The sequence below is a fragment of the Mirounga angustirostris genome, unplaced genomic scaffold (genome assembly GCF_029215605.1).
Source record: "Mirounga angustirostris isolate CCGP_5_RB_7025 unplaced genomic scaffold, mMirAng1.0.hap1 SCAF_1, whole genome shotgun sequence".
NCBI classification, from domain to species: domain Eukaryota; kingdom Metazoa; phylum Chordata; class Mammalia; order Carnivora; family Phocidae; genus Mirounga; species Mirounga angustirostris.
In genome coordinates, this window is record NW_026991709.1 from 159633618 (window position 1) to 159652805 (window position 19188).

Genomic DNA, 19188 nt, shown 5'->3' on the forward strand with positions numbered 1-19188 from the left:
AGTTAGCGAACTTTCTCCACATCTTTATTTTTTATTTATTTATTTTTTTAAAAGAGAATTTCTTGGGGCGCCTGGGTGGCTCAGTCATTAAGCATCTGCCTTCGGCTCAGGTCATGATCCCAGGGTCCTGGGATTGAGCCCTGCATTGGGCTACCTGCTCCGCGGGAAGCCTGCTTCTCCCTTTCCCACTCCCCCTGCTTGTGTTCCCTCTCTTGCTGTGTCTCTCTCTGTCAAAGAAATAAATAAAATCTTTTAAAAAAGAAATAAATAAATAAATAAAAGAGAATTTCTTTTATTTTTTAGTAATCTCTGTACCAAGCATGGGGCTTAATCTCACCACCCCAAGATCGAGAGTTATAAACGCTTCTGACAGAGCCAGCCAGGCGCCCCTGTATATTTATTTTTATTTATTTATTTTTTTAAAGATTTTATTTATTTATTTGAGAGAGAGAATGAGAGAGAGAGAGCACACGAGAGGGGGGAGGGTCAGAGGGAGAAGCAGACTCCCCACCGAGCAGGGAGCCCGATGCGGGACTCGATCCCGGGACTCCAGGACCATTACCTGAGCCGAAGGCAGTCGCTTAACCGACTGAGCCACCCAGGCGCCCTATTTATTTTTTTTTTAAAGATTTTATTTTTAAGTAATTTCTACACACAGCCTGGGGCTTGAACCTACGACCCCGAGATCAAGATTCGCACACTCCACCAACTGAGCCAGCCAGGCACCCCCTCCAGATTATTACCAACAATTATCTCAATGAGGCCTTCTGTGGCTGTCCTATCTAAATCTTCATTCTTCACGTGCTTTATAATTTCTTCCCCTGCTCATTTTTTTCCCTTCTTATCCCTATCTAGCATACTTATTATTTTTATTATTTACTTTATAATAAATATTTTTATATTATATATGTATGTATAAATACATATATTTTATAATAATTATAAATCCTTATTACTTAGGATCTTACTTAGCATTTGTCTCTTGCACCAGACTGTAAGCTTGAGGATAGGAATTTGCATCTGTTTTGTTGGCCCTGGTATCTCCATTCTAGTATCTGGAACACATAGCTGGTGTTTAGTAAGTTCTTATTTAAATGATTGAATGACTACGTTATGATTAGTAAGTGCTGTTCACTGCTAAGCCATTAGTGTACTGCCATTATTTTTCATTTACTATGTTCACCAGTTTTTCCTGGAAGTAGTAATCATCTTTGTTTTGCTTAGGTGTCTATGTATTTACCATTAATTCATCTCCCCAATTAGAGAAGATCCTAATTGATATAGCTTCCCTCCCCATCTGTCCAACATATTTGTATACCTTGCCTCTCAATATATGCCTCTCAGTATGCTTCTCTCAGCTCTGTCTTCTTCTTCTTCTTCTTTAATATTGATTTATTTGCGAGAGAGAGCGAGCGAGAGAGCATGAGAGAAACCACGAGTGGCGGGGAGGGGCAGAGAGAGAGGAAGAAAGAGAAGTAGGCTCTCCACTGAGTGGGGAGCCTGACACAGCCCGATCCCAGGACCAGGAGATCATGACCTGAGCCGAAGTCAGATGCTTAACTGACTGAGCCACCCAGGCACCTCTTAGTTCCGTCTTCTTGAAGAAATCTCTCTCAGAGCTTTCTTGTTTTCTACTTTAGTGTTTTGTGTGTGTGTGTGTGTGTGTGTGTGTGTGTGGTTAGAGTAATAATCTACAAGAATTCAGCCTTTTGAAATTTATTGATACTTATTTTGAGGCCCAGCATATGTATGGTTTACCTTGGTGTATATTCTGGGTCCACTTGAAAAAAAAGTGCTGTTCTGCAATGTTGGGTGTAGTGTTCTAGAAATGTCAATTTGATCAGTAGTGTTGTTTAGTATATTCTTTATCCACACTGATTTTTTTTTTTGGTCTACTTACTGTATCAATTACTGAGAAAGAGGTGGTAAAATCTCCAACTACGATTGTGGATTTGTTTCTCCTTTTAGTTATGTCAGTTTTAACTTCATGAAATTTAAAACTCTGTAATTAAGTGGATACATATTTAGTATCATTATGTCTTTCTGATAATTGCCTCTTATCATTATGAAATGTCTCTTTATCTCTTGTAATTCTTTGTTTGGAAGCCTACTTCATATTCTTATAACTGTCATACTTTCTTATGCTTACTCTTTTTTTTTTAAAGATTTTATTCATTTATTTGAGAGAGAATGAGATAGAGAGAGCACGAGAGGGGGGAGGGTCAGCGGGAGAAGCAGACTCCCCGCTGAGCAGGGAGCCCAATGCAGGACTCGATCCTGGGACTCCAGGATCATGACCTGAGCTGAAGGCAGCTGCCCAACCAACTGAGCCACCCAGGCGCCCTCTTATGCTTACTCTTTACATGTACTTTATATATTTCATTTTTTTATGGGCTACCTATTTGTGTCTTTATATTTAAGGTGCATCTCAGGTAGATAGCATATAGTCTTGCCTTCTTTCCAGTCTGACAAGCTATGGCTTTTACTCGGAATGTTTGGTCCATTTATACTTAATGTAATTATTGATCTGTTTGAGTTTAAATCTGCCATTTGCTCCTTGTTTTCTATTTGCCGCTTCTGTTTTTTATTCCTTTGTTCCTTTCCTACTTTCTTTTGGTTTTGTTGAAAAAAATTTTTTTTAAGAATACCACTTTATTTCCTCTATTGACCTGCTTATTTCTCTTACCAGATGAAGGGCTAACTATGCATCCTTAACTTATAAAGTCTCTTTAGAGTCAGTTTTGTATCACTTCATTTGTTACAACTGACACTTAACACTTCTCATTTCTCACTTTACATCTGACACCTCACAAGTGTAGTCACCTTACAACAGTATAATTTCATTTAACTGCCGTCTTTTTTTGGTGTGCTATTATTGTCATACTTTTTATTTCTTTTTTTTTTTTTTTAAAGATTTTTTATTTATTTATCTGAGAGAGAGAATGGGAGACAGAGAGCATGAGAGGGGGAGGATCAGAGGGAGAAGCAGACTCCCCGCCGAGCAGGGAGCCCGATGCGGGACTCGATCCAGGGACTCCAGGATCATGACCTGAGCCGAAGGCAGTTGCTTAACCAACTGAGCCACCCAGGCGCCCCATACTTTTTATTTCTAATACATTATAAATCCCACCTTACAGTCATTATTTATAGTTTTCTAGTCAGTTGTCTTATATGGCAATTACAAGAAACAAAAATCATATTTTAGATATACCTACCTATTTACCATTTCTAGTGCTTCTCATTCCTTGTGTACATCAGCATTTCCATTTAGTATCATTCCTCTTCAGCCTGGAGAACATCTTTTAGCATTTCTTGTTGTGCAGGTCTTCCAGGAAGATTCTACTTTCATTTGTCTGAAATTATCTTTATTTCACTCTCATTTTTGAGAGATTTTTTCCTGGCTAGAGACTTTGGTGTTGAAAGGTTTTTTCTTTCAGTACTTTTTTTTTTTCCTTTTCTTTTCAGCATTGTCTTTTGACATCCATTATTTCTGGTGAGAAGTCACTTGTCATTTGTTACTGTTACCCTGTATATGTCTTTTTCTCTGACTCCTTTAAAATTTCTCTCTTTTACCGTTGTTTTCATCAGTTTGGCTATAGTCTCCCATGGTATATTTTGTATTTCTTCTGCTTGGGTTTTGCTGAGTTATTTGGATCATTAAATTGGTATTTTCATTAAATTTGCAATTTTCAGTCATTAGTTCTGCCACATTCTCACCATTTTCTCCTGGGACTGCAATTATGTCAATATGGAACTGTATGATGTTGTCCTGCATGTCCCTGTACCTCTCTTGCTTTTTCTTCAATATTTTTTTTCTCTTTGTTCTTCAGAGGGAATACTTTCTACTGATTTTTCTTCAGGTTCAGATTTTTGTGTGTTTGTGCCATCTCCGTTTTGCAAGCTCAGCTCATAGAACTTCACTTATTGTACTTTTAAGCTCTAGAATTTTGAGTCTTTTTTGTATGTTTTAAAAAAATAATTTCCATTTCTGTGCTGAAATTCCTTATTTGCCTACTCATTGTGATCATATTTTCCTTTAATTCTCTGGTCATACTTAAAATAACTGCTTTAATATTTTTGCCTACTAAAATCCAATATTTGGATCATTTTGGTATCATTTTCTATTGGCTTTTTTTCTTTGTGGATCAAATTTTCTTAGGGTGTTTTGTTTTTTTGGTTTTCTGCATGTTTAGGAATTTTTGATTGTATACTGGAAATAGTGGTTGATGCCTTTTTTTTTTTTTTAAGATTTTATTTATTTATTTGACACAGAGAGAGAGATAGTGAGAGCAGGAACACAAGTGGGGGGAGTGGGAGAGGGAGAAGCAGGCCTCGTGCGGGTCAGAGAGCCTGATGCAGGGCTCGATCCCAGGACGCGGGGATCACAACCTGAGCCGAAGGCAGGCGCCCAACGACTGAGCCACCCAGGCACCCCTGGTTGATGTCTTATTGAGACTCTGGATTCTGTTCTCTTCTTTTGAAGAGCATTCATTCATGTCCTTTTTTTTTTTTTTTTTTTTAGATTTTATTTATTTATTTGAGAGAGAGAGAACAAACAGTGGGGAGAGGCAGAGGGTGAGAGAGAAAGAAGCAGACTCCCTACTGAGCAGGAAGCCCGATGCGGGGCTGCATCCCAGGACCTGGAGATCATGACCTGAGCCAAAGGCAGATGCTTAATGGATTGAGCCACCCAGGCACCCCCATTGACTCATGTCCTAATAGTCAATTCAGTTTGCTGGCCGATCACCTTGAACCTGTGTAGGCTTGCTTTTATGTTTTGTTAGGGCAGATAGGTGGAAGTCCAAGGATGTTTCTTTAGCCTCTCTGACTTGACAGAAGTCAGCCTCCAAACCTGAGACTCGTGTTGGGGCTTGGTTTTAGGCTTTGTTAGGGCAGGTTTTTGGAGGCCTTTGTTTAGTCATGGTCTTCACTCGTAGGTGACAGCCTTTCTGATGTCTCAGGAAAGAATCTGGGTTTCTAACAAGGTGCTCGGGAAGCCTCTTCACTGTGACTGGGTCAGAACTTTAGCATCCCCCTAGCACTGCTCAACCTCTATCTCTGGTCTTTTCTCAACCCTGTAGTAGTCACTCTCTGGTAAAATTCTGGTAGTCCCACCCTATGCATGGAGCCCCCAGGGAAGGAGTCTCCAAAGACTTCCCACAGCACACCCAGACGTTACGCTTTCCCACCCCTGCATTGCTCCTCATTCCAGTCCCATCAGCTGCGCCAGACTCTGATATTTGCCTCCTGGCCATGTGGGACCACTGTGCTTTGCTTGGATTATAGCCCATTGTCTGGCAGTCAGGAAGCCATGCCCGGGTAGAGAGAGTTGTGGTGATCGGGAGGCGCATCTTACGAGTTTTGCATCTTTCAGGATTATTTCTCGTGCTGCTTGTTGTTTACATCTTGAAAACAGCAACCTCCCATATTTTTCTCAGTCTAATGGTTGTTTGTGGAGGGAGGGCTCATCTGCCAGTAATTACTCTGCCAGAGCTGGAAGCTGCTCCTGGAGCCCCGTGGCCTGCTGCAGATGGGTTGATGTCCAGGCTTGCTGCTCAGCTGTTGCCTTGGGATCTCCCTCAACCACCATCTTGAGGTTCCCTTTGCCTCTCTTTTGAGTGGACTTCTGTTTTCGGGATCCCACATCTTATTTTTGGTTGATTGCTTTAGTTAGAGGAACTGCCAGTAGCTTCCTGAGAAAGGGTGGCAGGAAGATAAATTTTTTGAGGCCTGTGTATCTGAAAATGTTTATTAAACTATCACACTTGACTGATGGTTAATTGGGTAGAAAATTCTATGTTGGAAATAATTTCCTATCCTATTATATTAGGCATTTTTTTCATTGACTATCTAATGCCATGTGGATTTTGTAAAACTTTAATGTTAAAACCTGTTTTTTCTTTTTCTTTTCCTCTCTGGAAGCTTTTAGGACCTTTTTTCCTTCCCCATTGTTGTGGAATTCCCATGCGGTGTGTTTTGGGGGGTCTGTTTTCCTCCATTGTGGCTACTTAGTGGGCTCTTTCAACACAGAAGGAGTGTTCTTGAAGTTTTTCTTTGATTTCCTCCCCTTGATTTTACTGTTCTTTTTCTTCTGAAATGCTTACTATCCCCATATTGGACCTCCTAGGCTGGCTCTACAATTTTTTTTCCCTCTCTATTCCATCTCTTTGTATTTCTTTATTTTGGAGGGATTTCTTCAACTTTATCTTATAACCCTTAGGTTGAATTTTTCATTGATGTTATATTTTTAATTATCAAAAGCTCTTTTTTTTTTTTAAGATTTTATTTTTAAGTAATCTCTACACCCAGTATGGGACTTGAACCCACAACCCTAAGATCAAGAGTTGCGCCCCTCTATTTTCTTTTTCCTGAATACTCCCTCAACTTTTTTTTTTTTTTTTTAAGAAATAGTATTCTATTATTGTTTTACAGATCTTTTCCTATCTCTGAAAATCCTGATGTTTGTTTTTGGTAAACAAAAATTTGCCTCTGCATAGTTTTTGTTTCATTCAAGTCACCTTTTTTTCTATGTTCGTTTGGCCTCTGTCTTATGTGCCCTCCTCTGGGGTATGGAGATGAGTTTCTTGGTTATCTGGATTCCAGGTTTGTGTATTGCCAGAGTTCATGCCTTTCGCTTCACCCCATGCATGAACTAGCAGACATCCGGTTTCCTTGGAGCCTTTTATGAAGGAGTAAATAGGAGGTCTCAGGACTGGAGGGTTCCATTTGGCGTGTGGTGGCCCAGAGTTTGTTAACTCAGACTGCTGTCGGTGGGGCTTAGGGAAGAGGTGGTCACCTCCACAGCCCTGCCCTCAGGAACTGTCTAAGGCCTCTGGGGTTTTTCCCTATCCTGAACAGATGAGGGGGCCTCCCACACCTTGTGAAGTAGATAAAGAGGTGCCCAGAGTGCTTGTGCCAGTGAAGGAGGATGGATGGACCCACAGCTTGGTGGAGATCGAAGGCTCGTGTTCATCTTCAGAGAGCCCCAAGAACCTGTGATTTGTGGAGCAGAGAAGACAAACCCTGAGCCCCCAAGAGCCCTGGCATCTGCCCACTCTGATGGCCCCCGACAGCCCATCTCTCCCAGGTCCAGAGCTGGTGACCTCCACCCAGCCTGGGCACAGTGAAGGTCCAGGTCTTCTCTGGGTACAACCCCTCACCCTGCCCTATCTGGCATCTGTCATGGCAGACTGCTGCTTCTACAGAAACCAGGGGAGCTCCTGCTACACACGGGCACCTCTCCTCCATGGTCAGTGTCCAGAAGGGCTTGGCAGTGGGCACCAATGGGTGTTTGCTAAGTGAAGACATGGCAAGGAAAGACCCCAAGTTTCTTGCCTTTGGCCAAGCTGGGCCAGCTGGTGGTAAAGGCCCCACGGGAGGACCCTCTCCACTGCCTCCTCCGGGCCCTCACTGCCACAGGCCAGGCCCCCTCATCACCAGGTTGTGAGCATCTTCCCAGGCATCACTGAGGCAGGAGTAGAGAACCCTAATGCTGGAGGAAACTTCCACACAGCTGGGTAGAGCAGTGCATTTACAGGCCCAGAGAGGGGAAGGCACAGGACATGCACACACAGCCAGCATCATAGCACACCTGGAACTGTGAGCTGCTGGAGCTCTTCTGGCTCACTTGCCAGCAGTGAGCCCAGTGTGTAGGGGAGAGAGGGCACAAGGAGGACCCTGGGTCAAATGTACTTCCTGCTGCAGTGCAGAATGTCCCCTTACCACCTTTCCCTGGGGACTTTAGCGAGCAGAGATGAGGGCTCCCCACCTTCCCTCTGCATCCTCCTGTCCCCCTCAAAGTTGGGCCACTGAGTTGTTTCCTAAGGGTGCAGAAGTCCTTCTCTCTCTGTCCACCTTCTAGCCCCTCTTGCATGATTCCTGCCAAGGTGCAGGCTGGTGGCCTGCCCAGTGGAACCAGCACTTTGGGCGTGGGTCTGTGGGATTGCCCTGCCTATCCCCTGTGCGTGGTCACACCACCAGGTTCACGGGAGGCCCCCTATTTCTTTAGCTGCAGATCTGGGACACGGCTGGCCAGGAGCGATTCCGCACCATCACCCAGAGCTACTACCGCAGTGCCAACGGGGCCATCCTCGCTTATGACATCACGAAGAGGAGCTCCTTTCTGTCAGTGCCTCACTGGATCGAGGATGTGAGGAAGTACGCAGGCTCTAACATCGTGCAGCTGCTGATCGGTGAGCTGGGGGCACAGGGCAGGTCCAGCAGGGTGCCTTGGGGTCACGGATCTATCTCTCGGTCTGTCCTAGTCTCTTTCTCCTTTTTAAACAGAAGGCAAGTGGAGCACAGAGAGAGGCTGAACTTGGCCAGGCAGGAAGGGAGCCAGAACTTGAACTGTGATCTTCCAAATATGATCCTGCCAATCACTTACACAATTATATTCAAAGTTGGAATTAGAGGGAGGAAGAAAGGAGCTAACATTCGCTTTGTAGTTACCGTGTATCCCCACAGTGGGTAACACTGGTGTCATTGGATTTAGTTCCCATAACCCTGGCTACTCCTTGTTTGTCAGGGGCTGGAGCTCAGGCTCAGAAAAGTGAAGTAATTTATCCCAGTCCACACAGCCTGTGAGCATATAAATAGGAAACTTGAGCTCTGCCGATCATCATTCGGTGACTTGCTGTCACACCACACTGCAGAGCAGGGCTTCTCAACCATCTGTGTGCTTCCCTATCACTCTGAAGTTTGTGAAAGCGCAGATGCCAGGCACCACGTCTGATTCAGGAGGGCTGGGTGGGCCCCGTGAATGTGCATTTCTCACAGGTTCCCAGCAGGTGCCATGTCTGTGGCCCAGAGACCCCACTTTGAGAACCACTGTTGCTCTTACCTCCATTTTCCCTTTTCCTCCTAAATCAACTTCCCAGACCTGGGCTTAAGACGCTTTGGACCATTCGTGTGGTCCCTGGAGTCCTCATTCCAACCATCAGGCTGATTCTTCCAAGACGAGATTGTACAGATGGGGCCTGGATATAGCTCCGGCTGGGGAAAGGGTGGTGCTTGGTTCTCCCCAGCCTGCCTGGCCTAGGATGGGGAAGCGCTTAGCGGAGCTGGACTCCCCAGGCAGGAGTGGAGCTCACCTTACCTGGCCTTACACTTCCCTTTTATCCAGGGCATTTAAAGTAAAACATTCTGCCATAGAGCATTTTATACAAATACAAAAAATAGAATAGTGCAGTGAACCCTGGATATTCATCCCCCAGCTTCAGCTATGAGCAACTTATGGCCAGTTTCTCTACCCTCATCTCTTCCCCTCCCTTGTCTTGCTTTGGGGCGAATCCCAGTACCGTAACTATTTCATCTGTAAATATTCCAGCATGAATCTATAAAAGATACAAACACTTAAAAAGTACCTAACAACAAGACCATGTTCACATCTGAAAATTCTTAATATAATCAAGTAGCTGATCCGCATTCAGATTTATCATTGCTCCTAAATAGCACACATACTTTTTTTTTCAGTTTGTTGAAAGGAGGATCCAAATAAGCTCCCCACATTGAAATTGGTTACTGCATCATTTAAGACTACCAAAGACAGTTTAGATCTTTCTAGACGGTTATCTTTTTTTCTGTCCTCCCTATATAGTCACAATACAAAAGTCAACCATTTAGAGACTTAGAAGATTTCTTCTAGAAATTGGGTCAAGGAGCTGTTGACCAGATTTTTTGGGAACATAATGAAACGTCTGACACCTTGTAGAAGAAGCCAGAAGTGTGCTCTCAGGTCAGCTGGTAGTCTGTGCTCTTCTGCGCAGGAAAGCAAAATAATCGAAAACCATGATCTCACAGTGAATAAGAGAATTCCAGAGGAAAATAGGAGAGAATAAATAATAAGCATAACAAGATGTTAGCAAAGAACAGACCTCACAGCACTAGTTCTCCCTGTTCATGCTGCCGCGGGCCAGCTGTTTTCCTGCCCATCCGGTCCCCCTGTGCCGAAGCTGTCATCAGAGATGGGGGACCGAGACTCAGGGGTGAAGTGACTTACCGAGGGTCACAGAGCAAGTGAAAGGGAGCTGACGTTGCTCGCAGCTCTAAAGTGCTCTTGGCCAAACTCTACTGCTCCTACACTTTGGGAAGAAGCAATAAAATACACGAGACTCTGGCAAAGAGAATAAAGAGGAAAAAAAAAAAGCAGGGACGAAAGGTTAGAATAAGCACTTTAAAATTTAAAAAGGTCTTTTTTTTTTTTTTCCTTAAAGAGAAAGAGAGATGGCCATGCCAAATGGTGTTTGTTGGTGGCGGGCAGGGCGCGATGGATGGCAGGGCATCCCCCAGCTTGGCCCTGCCAGGTGGGCCAGGGCTTGCTGGCGCCTGTGGGCCTCACCAAGCCGCACCCGGCCTTTCCCTGCAGGGAACAAGTCGGACCTGGGCGAGCTCCGCGAGGTCCCACTGGCCGAGGCGCAGAGCCTGGCGGAGCACTACGATATCCTGTGCGCCATCGAGACGTCTGCCAAGGACTCGAGCAACGTGGAGGAGGCCTTCGTGAGGGTGGCCACGGAGCTGGTGGTCAGGCACGGCGGCCCCCTGCTCAGTGAGAAGGGCACCGACCACATCCAGCTGGATAGCAAGGACGTCGGAGAGAGCTGGGGCTGTGGCTGCTGACCGGGGTGCAGGGCAGGCAGGCAGGGGCCTCCCCACCTCCTCTCTCTCTCTCTCTGGCCTGCCGGGCCCACCCCTCCAGAGCTGGCCATCCATGGTGCCAGCGATTCTAGAGCAGCTGGATAAAGTCCTGGAATTATCCATTCCGTGGCCTGGGTACTTGATGGGAAAGCTACCTTCGAGGAAGGAAGAAGCGGGGTACCTTCTGAGGGAGACCTGGTGTCCTACAGGGTGTAGAGTGGGGGCCCATCCTGCCGGCCGGTGGCTGTCCCCTCTGCGTCCTTCGTGGTGCCTGCCCAGCTAGACCACAGCGGGAGAGGGGCCGGGCTGTGCCTCCCCTGCGCCGCAGGTACTGGTTCTGGCCATTTCCCACCTTGGCGTCTTGCTGCAGCTGTGGTGGCAGGTTGCTGCCCTCCAGGGATGTGGCTGGTGCCTTGGGTTCTTCCGGGTCATTCCAGGGCCTCTGTGCATAGCCCCAGAGAGTGAGAGCAACCAGCCCGACAGACTCGGTTCCTGAGCACAGCCCCGGGGAAGCCCTAACTCCTTCCTGGCGAGGAGCCTTCTTCCTTTCTTCACTGCCAGCTCTAAGCTCGCAGATAGCTTGGGGCTTGGCTTCTGCCTTAGCAAGATCTCTCAAGTTTTCTGGTTTTCCATGTAGCTTCTTGTTTTCATCGGCACAAGTAGGGGGTCATGGCCCACAGCCAAGCAGGGACTGTCTGCTGGCCTGGGGCCCAAAGTTTTGCCACTCGGGTTGCAAAACCAGCTGATTCTTCAGCACCGACTCGCAGAATTTGGGGGTTTGGGGGGAATGAGATAGGAATGTGGACATTTAAGGGAAAAGTAAAAGCTGAAGTCCCTGAGGATAAGGTCTGAGAGGGACCCTCAGGGCACCTAGTCTGACCTGTGCAGAAGCCCCTCCTGCCACCTTCAGAGCAACAGCTCCCCCACCGTTTCCAGTCCAGCTTACGGTTTCCCGAAAGAAGAAGACAAGGCCCCAACAGTCCTGGCTCTGACCGTTTCATCCTCCTAGGCCCACCCGCCCTTCACAGCCTCGGCGTGTGCTGCATGCTGGTTAGAAGGCAGGCGGGCGCCGGCATCACCGGGGCTCTTGGAAGTCCTCTGGGGGTAGTTCAGGGGATCACAGGGATGGAGCTGGGGGAGGCAGGTGATCTTCCTGTACCACCCAGGCCCTCCGTGTCAGCCCAGGCTAGGCCCTTAGGCCCCCCTCCGTGTGGGGCTCCAGGAAGTACACTGCTGTCAGAGCCATGGGAAAGGCCACACCATGGAGGTGGAGCCCAGACAGCGCCCCTGGCCCAGCCCTGGCCCCAGCGGTGGGCCACAGGCCTCCAGCTGACTTCCCTTGCCTTGCACCTTGCCTGCCACCCTTTGGCCTGTGTCACACCCTCGCCCAGGCAGGCCCGTCTGCAGAGCCAGAAGCCAGACCTTCTGCAGCAGCCAGACCCACAGCAGTCTGGTGAAGCAGGGTCGGGCACAGAGGGCTTCCCTGGCTGAGACCGAGACAGGCAGGGCTGGGGACTCCCTTTTGGGCAGGGAGGCAGCCCTGGGACAGCTGAGCCTGGTTCTGGAGAGGAAGGATGTTGACCTGGTTGGACCAGGAGCTACTGAGCAGGGGCCTGCACTGAGGGGAACCAGCCCACTGGTGGCCAGGTGGGGTGGGACCTGGGAGCAAGAAGGCCACTTCACTTGGCTTCCTTCCTCACTGGCCTTGCCGGTGGGATGGGGTGAGTGGAGCCTGGGGCCCAGCTGCTGGCAGGGAGAACTGGTGTCTGCCAGGCCCCTCCACTTCAGTGCCTGGGCTCTACCTGCAAGTAGAACGTGCCTATGACTGAGGCACATTTGAGCCAAGGGCAAAGGTCCTCCAGCCCCATGACCTCTGCTAGGGGCTGATGTTTGGGCAGAGCTGGGCATTCAACCTGGGCCCAAGCTGGAAGAGAAATCTCATGAAGCCTGACCTTGCAGAGACCTGCTGCTTTGGGGGGCGGTGGCGGGGATGCAGGGGGTCTTGGAGCATAGGCCTGGGCCTAACCTCCCCACTGCCCCCCATGAATGACTTGCAGCCTCAGTTCCCACTGAGCCCAGGTACAGACCCTACCCATTGTTACCTGTTGTCCCTCTCCGCCTTAGGGCTGGGATGGCTAGGGAACGCGGGAGGCCATTCCGTTCCATCTCCTTCACAGGGACGCCCTGGACTGCCATGAGGATCCAGGGCAGGCCCAGCAACAGACAGCTGGCTGGTGACAGGGGTCTGGACTCCAAACCATCCCCCTCCTCCTCCAGACCCCGGGGTTGGAGGCCTGAAACCTTGCAGAGGCTTGGCAGAGAAGAGAAGGGAGCAGCCAGCCCAGCCAGGACCAGGGAGGTTTCTGCCCACTGGCAGCCTTTGGCTCACCCAGCAACCACGAAAACACTTCCCTTTCCTGTCTTTCTTAGTTCCAAGGTGTCCAGAACACTGGGCTGCGTGGTCTCCTGCCACCCCATCCTCCAGGCACCACGGCCGCCAGGGGTTTAGCTTAGAAATCCAGGGGTTGTCTTAGGCTCCTCACTCTCTCCACCCTACCGCAGTGCTGGGATCCCACCTCCACGCTGCCCCCCGCCCCTCTGCTCTGGACAGGCCCTGGCCTCCCCTGGACGCCTCCTGGACCTCCTTGGCCCCTGGGCTTCTAGCCGGTGCAGCCCGAGGCACCCTCCTGCTGCAGTCAGCGTGGCAGTGGCAAAAGGTCACACTGATGCTGCCCCCTCACCTTCCAGGGTGCCTGGGGCCCTCGGGATACGGTCTATGCTCAGTCTGGATGTCCAAGGCCTCCACAGCTCTGCCCTGGCTTTTCCCCAGCACCTTGTGCCCCAGGAGCACCCTCTGTCCAGGCCGCTCCCTTCCCACCCTCCTCCGCAGTCACCCAGCCTTTATTCCTGTCGTTTAGAGTCCCACAAATGACCCACCTGGACACCCCTGAGAACTGGCCCCACCCCAAGCTAACCCCTTGCTCCTAGTACCCCCTGGCAAGAATGAGTTCTTTGTCCCCCTCTTCCTCAGTGGGAGCCATTTCCCAGCTTCGGCCCCAAATACAAATGCTAGTGCTCAGGGCCTGACGCTGGTGTGGGGTTGACCGCATGCCGGCTGGGCGACCTGTCTGTAGGGCCGGGTTGGGTGGGGGCCTCACTATCTGCTGGGCCTCCGTTTTCTGTCACATGGGGACCCAGACTTGGGTAAGAGAAAATGGGGAAGTGCTGAGACAGAACACGACCCACCTCTTGTTTCCTCCCTCAGCAGGCCCAGGGCTTCTGGGGCCAGAGAGCTTAATCTCTTCCTCTGTTTATAAATTACCCAAGAGCAGGAGCAGGTGGGGTCAGGGGCCAGGGTGTGGGAGAGGAGGCAGGGGACAGGGCCAGGAAGTATCCTGGCAGCCAGCAGGCCCGGCGAGAGCACCGTCTGTGGCCTGGGTGGGGCCGGTGTGACACGGGCTGAAGAACCAGAAGGCTGGTGTTTTAGCAGCGGGGCAGGCAAGGGACATGGATCGTGATTCCCAAGCCAAAGAGGTGGGTTCCTGTCCTGGAAGCAGGGTTCAAAGACATCAGGCCGCAGCAGGCATGGAGCTAGAGGAAGCTCCTAATTCATATTGAATTCAGTTACTCTTTCCTAGGAGGGCTGCCAGGGATGGGGCCTCAGGGACCCTCTGCACCCTGCTGGCCTGGGCCGTTGGGCTGTGGGGAAGGCCTCAGCCAAGCCCAGTGATGCCATTTGCATTTGGGGATTTTTCACATTACCTATTTATGATGCATAAATCTTTATAGCAAATCTATTTTTTGAAACATGGAAAAGTTGCCTTTATGGAAACAGCAGAGCCAGAGTGTACACATTCCTAAATCATTAAACAGATTTCTGCCAAGAGCCAATGGTGCCCAAGACTGGTTATCTCACCTTTGAGCCCAGAGCTGGCCCAGGTGGCCATGTCTCCACAGACGGTTCCACCTGCCCAGCTGGCTTCCCCGACTAGTCTCCAGGCCCAGAGTGGGTGGGCGGGCCTACACACTGCCCACTGCCCTTCTGTTGCCGGGAGCCCTGTTAAGACTTCTCTGCCCCAGACCAGTGTGGGATCTGAGAAGCAGTCAGTGCCTAAGGGGCAGGAAGGAGCTTGGATTGGGTCCTCACTCTGCCAGGGATATACCCGTGTGAGCTTGGGCAAGTTACTGCATTTCTCTGGGTCTTAGGTTCCTTCAGTTGGGTTTGAGTTGAGGCAGGTTGCGTATGAATCACTGATGGCCAGGGGCACCAGGCCTGGGATCTCTCATCTACAACCCTGTGGGAAGGTGTTACTATCCTTGTTCTTTGCGGATGAGCCAATAAACTCAGGGGTTGGGAGTTCCTTGCCCAAGCCTTGAAGCCGTAACAAGTTAGAGCTTTTATTCCAAGTCAGTAGAGCCCTCACGAGGGCCAGACTGGTCCTGCTGTATTCCCAGGGCAGAGAATGGTTTTAGGCACAGAGTAGGCAGAGTGCCTGATTGGGGCCCCTGGCACCAGGAAGTCCACGAATCCGTAGCCCACCCAGGTACTCTGGGGTCTGTTCCTGGTCATTCTCAGAAGGGGCCTATGCTGACATGGGGGCCAGATGAGGATTGCACGGCACGGCTGCTCACCATGGCCGGGTCATGCTGTACTCTGTCTGCCACGCCCTGCTCTGGCAAGAACTGACATCGTGGAAGTCAGACCAACCTCCATCCAAATCCCAGGTCTGCTGTGACTAGTTGCGTGACCTTGGGCCTCGGGCCTTGGTTTTCCACCAGCCTCGGTTTCCTCAGATGGGGGACGCTAATTCCTGTCCTGCCTGCGACCCGGCAAGCCACTGCAAGATCCCAGCTGGGAGAGGCTTTGTACACTGCAGGGATTCTAACACTGTCCCAGAGGTTAGAATCCTGGTAATTCCGCTGACTGAATGATGAAGACCTGGAGCCTGGGCCTTCCAGAGGGGCCACGCTCCAGGCACTTCCCATCACCTTTTCCAGGGAGAAGAAATGCCTGTGGTTTGAATTTCCTGCTGTCCTTGAATGCAGGGCAGCCCCCAAGCCTGCATGTGCCCCTTGGATGAAAAACCCCTAAGTGGGTGGTCTGAGCCGGGCCACCACACGCCCCCACAGAGGCTGTGATGAGGGTCCTCTCTTGCCTCTGCCCACACCGTGGCGCTGCCTGACCCTGGGACAAAGTCCTGGGCTTTAAAACAGGGAAACTGAGGCCAGGGGCCTAGGTCCCAGAGCTGAGCCTGGCCCTGCCCCTCCCCTAGGGGCTCCCAAAGCCGCAACCCCGCCTCCCCCCTGCTCCCTGCACACATTCACCCAGGGGCTCAGCTGAGGAGGGACCGCGCCAGCCCCTCCTTCAGGGAAGCCAGGATGCAAGGTGGCCCCACCCCAGTCACATCTCCTCTCCTCACCCTCTTGTCACCTTTCCCACGCGGCCACTCCCCACTCCCCACGCCAGCCGGCCTCCAGCTGCCCTGGCTCCTGCCTCCACATCCGGCTCCACACCGGCTGACCGGCTTCCTAAAGCAGGTCACACGCTGACCGGGTCACCCCCTTGCTTGGCTCTGCCCGGCTCCCTGCTGCCCTCAGGCTCCCTCGAGGGGCCCGTCAGCGCTGTCCACGGCCTGGCCACGCTCTCCCCTGACACTCGCCACCCCCAGCCACACGGGGCTCTGCGTTCCCTGACCCGCCGCTCCCCTGACAGGCAGACCCCCAGACCCACCCGAAGAGCCCAGCTCCCCGCTGTGTCCTGGGCTTCTCCAAGCAGGGCCCCCTGTTGACACACAGTCCGAGATGGGGCCCGGCCCCAAAGGACAACCACCTGGTCCTGACGCTGACTCCCAGACGCTCCCAGGAGCCCTCCAGAGTCTGTGGAGCCCCCCACAAACACACATACACACAGCCCCAGAGACTGCCAAGTCCCGTCTCTGCTGTCGGCTCCTGTTCTTCTGGAAAGAACAGACCCCGCCCAGAGGGCAGGCTTGGCCCCGACCGGTGCTTCCTGGGCATCCGCGTGTGCTCTGACCCAGGCCACTCGGGGCTGTGGTGAGGACAGCACCGCCCGCCCACCTCAGCTCTCAGCTCTGAGAGGGAGCCCGGGATGGGTCCCATCCCTCCCACACCCGGGCTGTGTGCTTCGGGCCTCTGTCCCCAGCGGTGACTCTGCACCTGGCATCCCGAGGCGACCGTCACCTCAGTATGGTTCCCAGGGAACAAGCTGCAGACGTAGAGGTTCCCAGTTCAAAGCCGCTTACTCATCAGCATGTGTCAGCAGCACCTACAAGGGAGCTGGAGGGTCTGTGTGCAGGGCTGAGGGGACATCAGGAGACATGGACCCGGCAAAGGAGGCCAGGAGAGAGGGCAGTCATGGGACTGGTGAGTTAGCTCCTGGAAGCTGGTGAGTGGGGCCGGCATGCTCCAGCCTTCTGCTCACAGCCCCGTGTCATCCAGGAGCTGGTTAGAAATGCAGGATCTCAGTGTCCACCCCAGAGCTCCTGATTCAAGATTGGAGTAAGATCCCCAAGGGATCTGGGTGCATGTTACAGTTTGAGGAGCACTGGTCTACACAGCCTGCCCATCCCACCCAGGTGGCCCCTGGGCAGGCCTTCATGTTTCAGAAGTTTTTAGGTTCTTCCTAAAGAAGAAGGCCTGAAGGTTCTTGCCCATTTACCCCTGAAGTGTGTTTTCCATCCTCCGCAGAGGCACCGACTCGATCTGTGGACATCAAGGGCAAAGGGCTGGTGGCTGGCTCCTTGGCAAAGCTCTGACTCTGACAGAGTCAGAACCCGTGGGGTCACTTGGGCCCACCTAACACCCAACATTCGTCCAGCAAACTCCAACCCCATCTGGCAACATTTGAGCTTATCGTGTGTGACAGGGATTCTTGATCTTTTCTGGATCTCTGACCACTGTAAGCTGTAGACCCTTCAGTCAGAAAAAAATCTATATTCACATCTGCACCCAAATGTGGCACATTGTGTGGGGGCGTGAGTAGACAGGGGAAGGCTGCCCACTTTGCGAGTCTGGAATCTTGAAACTTCTATTGGAATGCTGTTTACAGCCTCTTCAGTTGGCAGAGTCTGAAATTTATTGAAAGGTTTCTATGTGAATTCACAAGAGAATTTAAGGACTTGCCTCAAATGCACATCCAGTGAACAGCAGAGAGAAGATTTGAGCCCTGGATGTTGGGCTCTAGGGTTGTTCCTTAACCCCCTGAAATCCTGGGAGGGACCTTTGGATTTAGTGGGATGGGATGTGGCTGGCCTGACAGCCTGCAATGTACTCAGGTATACATTCGACAAAAGGGACCCGGTTCTAAGTGGACATTTCTGAAAATAACAGAAACCATATGGCGATCTATCTCAAGGAACGAATCTTAAGAATAATAAAACCTCTATGCACAGGAATATCCATGACAGCCTTATTTCTATACAAAGGGAAACTGGGAGGCAGCCGTCCCTTGCTGCAGAGTACTTTAGACAGTATGTCTGAGCATTGTAGGTGAAGGACAATCTCTCCGTGAAGGGCTGGGTCTTCCTTTTGCCTTTCTACACTTTCGGTCTTCTATGATCAACATCTACTACATTTGTCATAGAAAGACACAGTACACTTCAGAAGAGTCATGAAAACAACATAACATTAAAAATGTGATGCTATATTCATCGAAGGATTCAGAATACCCAAGTCAAGAAGTGTTAGCAATTAATGTAATATCAATAGGGTCTGGACATGAAAATGTTAAGGGTGATTGTGTTAAAACGGAGCTATGAAGAACTTCCTCCTTCTTTTCTCTCTTTTACAAATCTTTAAAAATGGAACTATGCTGCTTTTTGAGTAACATATAGCATATTTTATATATATCCTGTTGATATATATTACATAAGCATGTGTAACTATAGATCTCTATCAAGCTATTGACATCCACACATACATACAGATACGTGCTCATGTGGGAAATAAGTAATAAATCTGATAAGGGTTTTTGGAAATTATTTTACTCATAGTTTTCATCACTCATAACCTCGTTCAGTAGTTTCAGGGAGAACTTTGGCATGGTGGATTGATAATCGGTCATGGATTTTCTTACTTATTTGGTGGGGGGTTTTTTTTTGTTTTTTTACTTAAAAATCACATATGTGATACATGATATTTGCTTTAATTCTGAGACTTTCCAAATACCCACAAAGGCAGAGAGTGCGGCCCAGCCCTGTGTACCCACTGCCCGCCTTCAACAACCCTCATAGTCTTGCCACATTGGCCGCATCTACCCGCCCCCCTTTTCAACGGGAGTATTTTAATGCAAATCACAGACAGGAGGCATTTCATCCAAATTGGTCACTATGAATCTAAAAGCAAGCAGGCAAGCAGAATAATGCCATTACTCCACCTAATAAAAGTAATCATAATTCCTCCAAGTCATCCTGGATCTGTCCATATGAAAGTTCACCAATTGCTCAAAAAAAAAGTCTTCTATTTTTGTTTTTGGTTGTTGTTGATGGTTATCAGATTTGGGTGTGTATCTCTTTTTAAGTCTCTTTTAATCTA

General features: G+C 49.8%; 1 protein-coding gene across 2 annotated transcripts in view; it reads left to right on the forward strand.

Moving 5' to 3' along the window:
• RAB43 (RAB43, member RAS oncogene family) overlaps positions 1-18050 on the forward strand; it is a 40158-nt gene extending 22108 nt beyond the window's left edge. Inside the window, exons 2-3 of one of the 2 annotated variants that reach the window (XM_064591388.1) lie at positions 8015-8192; positions 10367-18050. In XM_064591388.1, coding sequence (XP_064447458.1) covers positions 8015-8192; positions 10367-10617 — 429 coding nt within the window. In that variant the 3' untranslated portion in view covers positions 10618-18050. Of the gene's footprint in view, positions 1-8008; positions 8193-10366 lie in introns of both variants that reach the window. The other variant, XM_045904241.3, reaches the window with a different exon arrangement.
• Positions 18051-19188: the final 1138 nt, after the last annotated feature.